The sequence below is a fragment of the Nelumbo lutea genome, chromosome 1 (genome assembly GCF_056320005.1).
Source record: "Nelumbo lutea isolate HS-2025 chromosome 1, American lotus-T2T, whole genome shotgun sequence".
Taxonomy (NCBI): domain Eukaryota; kingdom Viridiplantae; phylum Streptophyta; class Magnoliopsida; order Proteales; family Nelumbonaceae; genus Nelumbo; species Nelumbo lutea.
The window spans coordinates 58,212,430-58,221,297 of record NC_142684.1 but is presented as its reverse complement, the minus strand read 5'-3'; the positions used below and the strand labels follow the sequence as shown (position 1 = coordinate 58,221,297).

The 8,868-nt window shown below is 40.1% G+C and overlaps 1 protein-coding gene across 1 annotated transcript; it reads right to left on the bottom strand.

The window, feature by feature from the left end:
* Positions 1 to 7,784: 7,784 nt before the first annotated feature.
* On the bottom strand, positions 7,785 to 8,471 carry LOC148874714 (uncharacterized). The gene has a single exon (XM_088962664.1). It carries the CDS (start codon positions 8,469 to 8,471, stop codon positions 7,785 to 7,787), a length of 687 nt encoding a protein of 228 aa, XP_088818790.1.
* Positions 8,472 to 8,868: the final 397 nt, after the last annotated feature.

Here is an 8,868-nt window from a genome sequence, read left to right as displayed (position 1 = left end):
TTTAGGTTTGAAAATACCACTCTTATATTTTGTAAACATAGATAAGTATAGGTGGAAGGAGGGGGTAAGGATTGCGTTCATGGAGAAGGAGAGGATGATGTTATATTAGAAGGAGAACTAGGGGGAGAAAGAGAGAGAGAGAGAGAGAGAGAGAGAGAGGTATAGAAGTGGTTGTGGGACTTGGGGAGAGAGGTGTTGAAGAGGGTAGAGGGCAAGGTGAACTCAAACCTGGAAAGGAAACCATTGGCAACTGACCAACAAGGGTGGTAGCAGAAGATATGTGGGTGGCAATAATGACAGAGACAAATGGAAAATCATGCTCATTGAATTGAACATGGCGACAAATGTAAACTTGACTAATTGCATGGTGAAACTATTATAGCCGTCAAAATCATTATGATAACCAATAAAAATACATTTAAGAGACCAAAATTGCAATTTGTTAGTGCTGTACAGCCTCAAGAAGAGATAGCAAGAACATCCAAAGACTTTTCAATTGCTCATACTAGGGCTTTGTTTGATATAGTACTTACCAAGGAGACTTCATGTTAGAACTTGAGAAGGTAGTCTATTGGAAAGATAGGAAATAGTGCGAAACGCCTCCCACCAATAGGAAGGAAGTATAGAGGAAGTAGCCAAGAGAGTGAGCCCAGTCTCAAGAATTTGTCTATGGTGCCTTTCTGCAGCCTCATTCTACTCTTATCTGTGAGGATAGGAGAAATTTTGACAAATACCATTAGGTTCTAAATAGTACTTGAAAGTCTTGTAATCTCCTCCATCAAACCGAAAATTTTTAATTTTATGTCCAAGAGAATTATCGACATAAGTCTTAAATTTATAGGTTGGCAAAGCATCAAACTTGTGAAAGAAAGGATAAATCTATTGAAATTTAGAGAAAGCATCAACAAATATTATATAATAACAAAATCCATTAACAGAAAACTCAGGGCAAGTCTCCAAATATTAGAAAACACATACAAGGTGCAAAGGATAGTCATAAACTGTAGTGTTATTATTAAAAGGTAACTAACTTGTGGGACATTCCCATTAGGCTATTATGACAAAAGTAAGACATCTATTATAAGATAAAGGCAAATTGCAAGAAGAAACAATTACACAAACAATCTTGGGTGTTGGATGACCAAGTTGTTCATGCCATTTGTCAATGGACACCCATAGTAAGCTAAAAAATGTAGAGGATTTAGGTTTATTTCTTTCCTGAAACTTGAAGCGATAATGCCCTCCCTCATTCACACCCTAAAGTAGAATTTCATTTGTCTATGCATCCTTCATCAAAATTAAAATTTAAGGGTTGAAAATTCAAAGTAATTATTGTCTTTAATGAACTTAGCAACAGATGAAAGATTTTTGTGAATACGAGATACATGGAGCAAATCATTGAGAAACAATTTATGAGAATTACTAATAAAAGAAGAAGATCCAATGAGTTTAATGTGTAGACCCACACCATTGTCTATGGTGTGATTGTGACCCTAATATATATTTAGATTGTTAGACAGTGTATGCCCTTAGCTCCAATCAGATTGATGTACATTACACATTTATTGTAAATGAATAAAAGTACATAATTGATTCATATTATACTTGGTGTGTTTCTGTGTAATTACCGTTAAACTAAACACTTATGAAACTCGTGTTACTTTAGAATGTTCATAGCCGTTGGATAGACCTGGGGAGGTTTATCTTGCCAAGGCTGACACTAATGTGCTATCAAGTCAGTTAGGTAACTTGTCTCAGCTGCTAGGGTGAGACCCGAAGCACATGTACTATGTGTTTACTTGAAACACCAAACCCGGACCATTTTCCAGTTATGCCCTGGACCTTGGAGACAGGTGGGCAAAACTGGAAAGTTACACCTAACCCCTACACTCGATTATGGTATTGCACTGGGTGTTGGATTGGGTTGTCTTTGATATGCCAATTAATGAGATCATTAGCGGGGGTCAAAACTTGGGTATGTTGGGGTAGTTTGAGAATTCACTCGAGTGGATGATCATAGTGACAGGATGAGCCCTTTGTTAGACAAAGTGAATGATCAGGGACTACGCTCTCTTTGATGGAAACCAAAACTGTTGGCAATCAATTTCAATCGTGTTTGAAATTTGTTTTGCAAAAATATATTTATATGAAAATATATATTATGTTTTATGAAAAGATTTGCAAAAGGTTTTAATTCCTAGGATTCATCCGAGCAGAGAGTGTGACACTATACCTTGCAGCCGAGGGAGAGGTCATTTCTTCTCGGACAGTGTTTGATCATTATGGGCTGAGAGGTTAAATGTAAGACCATTTAGGGCTTTTATACCTAATGGGCTAATCTCACTTAAGAACCATAGTCCTTGGGCCTTCATAAGGTGGCTGGACTTAAGGACTATTTAGTGTAAATGTTGGGCCCATTAAGAACCCATACTGATGGACTCAGGGGTTCACTGTGTACAACAGCGAATTCGACCAGGCCTTGTAGCAGAGGCTAGACTGAACCCATATGTCTTTTGTGAGATCAATGTTAGGGTCCCACACCATACAAATAGAGTCAAGTTAGCCAGCAATTAAAAGGGGAGGTGAGCCCACTTACTTAATGGGACTAGGGCCCAAGATTAATATGATTAATCAGAGTGTCACATAACAGCTTAAACAGTCATGCGACATGGGGTGAATATGTGTATGGATCTGGGTTTGGATCAGTAGATAAGATTAAGGGATAAGCCTTATCACTTAAGGAGTCCAGATCCAAATAAAGATTTGGATTAGTAGAAGATGATCCTTAAGTCTTATAAATAGAGGGGGCGGATTGCTTCAGTTTCACCTTTTTTCCTGCTCTCAGTTCTCTCCCTCTGTTCTTGCTGCCTTACCCTATTCGATCTCCAGTTTCTTGGACTGATCAAGATTGGATCTTGATTCTGATTTTTGCAAGAAAATTCAGATTTAATTCATGCTCACCATCCCTTGCTTGATCCTTACTGAAGGATTGCAATTCTTGCTAAATGACTGCATTGTTGAACCTGCCTCATCTCAAACTGCACCATCTTTAGTGGAAGTGGGTTTTGGTACCTCTTTGAGTGTGAGCACAAATGTTGGGAGCTACACATGTGGATTCTATATCAGGTATTGCTCTCCCATTCTTTTGGTTTCAGATCTGGTCCAGTTTGTTTCAAGAACAATCCTTGAAAAATGTAGTTTTTCTAAAACTAGGAATACGATTCCCAGAAGGGAGAAAAAAAATTGAAATTTTGCTCAGCCACCTTGGATGGTTCGGCCATCCATATGATGGATCTCCCTTTCCTTCATAGACTGTATCTACAAGTTCTGAATATTAGGCATCATGTGATGGATGGCTCCATAATTCCGGTACCGGCTATTACCAACAACGTATGACCTTGCAGTGGCTGAATATGCTATAGGAGATTATCTTTAGCTTAAAACGGGTTGGGTTTCTTGCCTTAATTCATTTCCTGTGATTTGCTTTTAGTGTTTCTACTGTCAAATTTAACACTCTTGTTCTTCATTTATGAAAAGCCATGTTAGAAATAGTTTGGAATCCATCAAAAAGAAGCTTAGTATGTTCAGCTCTGATTTCATGATTCACAAGCAAAGGTGAAATCTTCTAGTTAAACAACAATCGTTGTGACCAATGATTCACAATCAGGTCCAAGACCACTATGAATATACTGTGTAAGTTCATAATCAGAAATAATTTCACCAATAGCTGCTAAGTTATCACAAATTAACCTAGATTTTTTAATTTAATCGGCCATATCTTTGTTTTCTTTCTTCAAGTGAAATAATTCAAACCTTAGTTGCATGATTCTTGCACATGGCTTGGAAGCAAAAAGCTAAGCCAATGTGCCCATGCGGATTTGGAGGTGTGATACCTTATGACCTACGAGCACTCCTTTACTAAGAGAAGAAAGTATCTATAAAATCACAGAGTTGTGATGAGGAAAGAAGACACAGCTCAGTGTAATCTACTATGAAGCAACAGTAGGTGAGCAATGCTCACAACAATTTGTGATGAAGCGACGGTAGTTTGAGATAAGGTGATGGCTGTCAGCTTGCCAAGCAAGTGGCAAGAAACCAAGAAACCAAGATCAAGAAGGCGCTAGTTGGAATGCCAGCTGGGGAAGTTGAGTAGCACATGTAGCGCGTGTTCTTGATGTCTTGATGTCATAATACTCCCCCTCAAGTTGGAACAAGAGGTTGAATGCCCAACTTGGATAAGAGAAACACAAACTGGTCACGCCCCAAAGCTTTGGTAAATAGATCAACTGGTTGCGACTTAGAAGGAATGTGGCTTGTCGCAATGGTGTGGGCTTGAAGATGGGAATGGACAAAATGACAATCAATTTCTATATGTTTTGTCCATTCATGAAAACCTAGATTGGCAGCAATGTGTAAAGTAGCTTGATTGTCACAAAAGAGCTGCATGGGTTGTGGATGTTGCAGCCCAAGATCAGCAAATAGGTGTTTAAGCCAGAGTAACTCACCTGTAGTTGCCGCCATTGATCTATATTCAGCTTCGGTAGAAGAGCGAGAAACGGTTGATTGTTTCTTAGATTTCCATGATAGAGGGGAGGAACCCAAAGTAGTAAGGTAAACAATTGTTGACCGTCTTGTTGATGGGAAACTTGCCTAATCTAAATCACAGTATCCACGTATGAGGAGATCAGATTTAGAAGAGAGAAATATCCCATGCTCAGGTGAAGACTTGTGATATCAAAGAACATGCATAGCAGCGTCCAGGTGTTGTTGTCGTGGGTTGCTCATGAATTGACTAAGGATATGTACTGCATAGGTGATTTCTGGTCTAGTGATGGTGAGGTATATTAGGTGTCCAATCAATCATCTATATTGATCAGGGTGTGGTGTGGGGGGACCAGAATCTGGGCCAAGATGGTGTTGCTGCTCCATAGGAAAAGCACTTGCACGACATCCAAGCATTCCTGTTTTCTTGAGAATGTTGAGCGTGTATTTACGCTAGTTTAGAAAGATGCCAGAAGGAGATCGAGAGCTCTCAATGCCTAGAAAGTATCAAAGTGACCCAAGTCTTTGATGAGAAAGCAATGACTAAAGTACCTTTCAAGTGACTCAATGCTGGCTGGATCATCCCCAGCTATGATTAAATCATCCACATAAGCTAACACAATCAAAGTCCCTCGAATTTTGTGAAGCGCAAATAGAGTATAATCTACAGAAGACTGAGAGAACCCTCTTTGCTTGAGTGCCTGGGTTAGAGTTTCAAACCAATTTCTGGATGCTTGCTTCAGCCTGTAAATTGACTTGTTCAGTTTACAAACACGGTTGTCACCTGGAGGAAAGAGGCCCGGAGAGGACCGCATATATACTTCTTCATGTAGAGTACCGTGAAGGAAAGCATTGTTCACATCCATCCGATGTAAGTGCCAATCCCGTGCAGCTGCTAAGGCTAATAGACAACGGATAGTGATGAGCTTAGCAAGGCATGCTTTGTAGTGCTCTTTGCATAGGTTTCTGTGTAGTTTATGCCCTTAGTTTGGGTGTAGCCCTTGGCGACAGGACACGCTTTGTAGTGCTCTATACCACCATCAGGATTGATCTTAATTTTGTAGACCCATTTACAGTCAATAGGCTTTTTTCTAGGAGGAAGATCTATTAGGGACCAGGTTTTGGAGGTTTCAAGAGCTTTAAGTTCAGCTTCCATGGCATTGCGTCAACACGGATGTTGGTTGGCTTGTTGATAGGTGGTGGGTTCACGGGGTATGCCAAATGGTGTAGAGCTTGAATTAAGATTGGTAAGAAAGTTACAGATTTGATGACTTGTGCTACATATTGTTGGTCCATGTTTGATGGTGGGGGAAATGAAGCCCTTCAGTTTGGTGGGAGCTTGACGCATTCTGATGGTTGTGATTGTGATGGCTCTACAACATCAATCTGATTTGTGGGATCTGCATACAGTTCTTGTGATGGGATCGTGCTTGTACCACCAACTTGATGAAGTGGACTTTGAGATGAATCCAGATTGAGCCCATCCCCATTGATTGTTCCCAATGAAGAGGCAACATCATCAGTGATTGGAACAGGAACCACTGTAGTAGGGAAAGTACCAACATTGCTGCGATCCGTGGTCTTGAACGGAAATTGGTCTTCATAGAACTTTACATCCCAAGAGACTAATACTTGCTTCGTTTCAAGATTAAAAACACGGTAACCTTTCTAGCCATGAGGGTACCCAATGAATATGCATTTGTTGTGATCGTGGACTGAATTTATCCCTACCATGTTTAAGTGTTGTGGCATAGCAAAGGCATCCAAATGTGCGGAGATGATCATAGGCAAGTGACTTTTGGAATAACATTTCATACAGGGTTTTACCAAATAGGTTCGAGGTGGGTAAATAATTGATCAGATATGCAACTGTAAGAATAAACTCTCCCCAAAACTGGATTGGAAAACCTGCTTGGAACCATAGCACTCTGGCTCGCTCAAGAATGTGACGGTGTTTTCGTTCTACCACTCTGTTTTGTTGCGGAGTTTCAACACACGAGCGTTAATGGAGTATGACATTCTCATTAAAGTATGTTTGCATAGGGCCTGACAGGAATTCCAACCTATTAACGGATCGAACGCATTTTACCCGTATACTAAGTTGAGTTTGAACCATGACATAAGCAAGTAATAATAAGCATTAGATTTGCTTTGCATCAAAAAAACCCATGTAGCTCACGAATAATCATCCACAATAGTAAGGAAATATCTAGCCCCTGTAAGTGATGGAGTGTGGTATCCACCCCAGATATCTATATGTATCAAACCAAAGCATTTTGTAGAATGCGTCTTACTAATGGGAAAACAATGACGAGCTTGTTTTGCCTTCATATAAATGTCACAGTAAGTGTTATTAGGTACAGAGACATGTAAATCAGGAATCAATGCAATGTTTTGATAGGAAGCATGTCCAAGTCTCCATAGTCTCGATTCAGCATCACATACAATGTGAAGGGCCATTGGCAGTGGGCTAGGTAGAAGATAATGCAGGCCATCATGCATCAGCCCGAGTCCAATCACCTTCTTGGAGCTCATGTCTTATATCACACAGAAATTTGAAAAAAAAAAAAACCGGACAACACAGTTAAGCTGTGAGGTCAATTTACTGATGGATAGTAACTTGCATTTGAACTCTAGAACGAATAAAACATCCCGTAGTAACAGATCCAGAGATAGTGCCAAATCGGCCTATGATTGCACTGGCATTACAAATCCGCTTGGCAAATGGATAGGCTTGTCGTGTGTAGAGACAATATGATTATCTAGACTCATGGTTGAGGGTGCCATGTGGTCTAATGCACCATTGTCCAGTAACCAAGATCCTGGCTTAAATAGCCAATGAAAACTAGAGGCCTTACTAGCAAAATTTGAGGAAATTACTGGGTTATCAGTCTTGAGGAGATTTAGTAGTTGTTGGTACTGTTCCATTATAAGACTTGCTATCAATGTAGAATTGGAAGCATTTGAAGCATGTGAGCTTGGCCTCGAGGTATAGATGTTATCCTTTTCTTGAAAATGGGTTTTCTTCATGCCGGATTTTCCTTTCACATCCCAGCCAAGAGGATAACCAACAAGTTCATAACAGCGATCTTTGTTGTGTCCTGTCTTTTTGCAGTGATCACAACAGAGCTTTGGCCAATCTTTGGTGTTCTTGGAACTACCCTTGGCTTGATTAGACACATGGAAAACTGCTGCTTCAATCATAGGATTTCATTGCCAGTAACCAACTGATGTTTCTCCTCCTATGTAATTAAGGCATATGCCTTGCTCACAGATGGAAATGGCTCCATTCCAAGAATGTTGGAGCAAACAGTGCTGAAGCGGTCATTAAGACCCATGAGAAACTGGTAGACGCGATCTTTCTCGCGTTCTTCTACTAGACCTTTCATCACACCACATGTACAGCAAGTGCATACAAGCGCTGGGATATAACTTGAGAGTTCATCCCAGATTGCCTTCATCTTCATGTAATACATTGAAATAGAGAGGTTGTCTTGTCTGAGCAGAGCTAATTCTTGTTTCAAGTGAAATACACGGGGAACATTTCCCTGCAAGAATCTTTCTTCAAGATCCAACCAGATTGGGCGGGAATCATCCATGTAAGCAACGCTGTCATATAACTCTCTGGCCAAGGCATTGTAAATCCAAGATATGACCATTGAATTACATTTCTTCCAAGCAAAGAGCTCTGCGGGTCTTGTCTGTTCTAGATTCAATATTGTGCCATCAACAAAACCGATCTTGCTCTTTGCCCATAGAGCATTGGTCATTGCTCTTTTCGAAATCGGATAGTTGTCAACGCTCAAAAGAGTGGTGACTAGCACCATGCTAGGGTTGTTTGAGGAGCCAAAATAGTATGGAGATGTAGGATTAGAGAAGTTTGTGTCTCTGATGTCAATGTCTCTACAGCCGCTACTTCTAACCACCATTATTGGTATGCAATGGTATTTATATATACAATTTGATGGTTGTCAGCTTGTCGAGCAAGTGGCAAGAAACTAAGATCAAGGAGGCGCCAACTGGGGAAGTTGAGTAGCACATGGTCTTGATGTCTTGATGTCGTAATAGTATCCAACTCAATATGAATAGGTCTTGTTACCAGAGAGCACATTCTAGGTTAATAGATTGTCCAGCATCACCTTTAGCAATATGGTCTTGATTGGTCGACCAATTGTGCCATCAATGAAACCAATGGCACAAAACCCTCCAAAATGATTATAAATTGTGATCTCCACATCAAATAGTTGTGGTGATCAAGTTAGACATTGATCAAATTGGCAATGGTAGTAGGAAGATTAAGATTGGGTATAGTAACAACTCCATTAA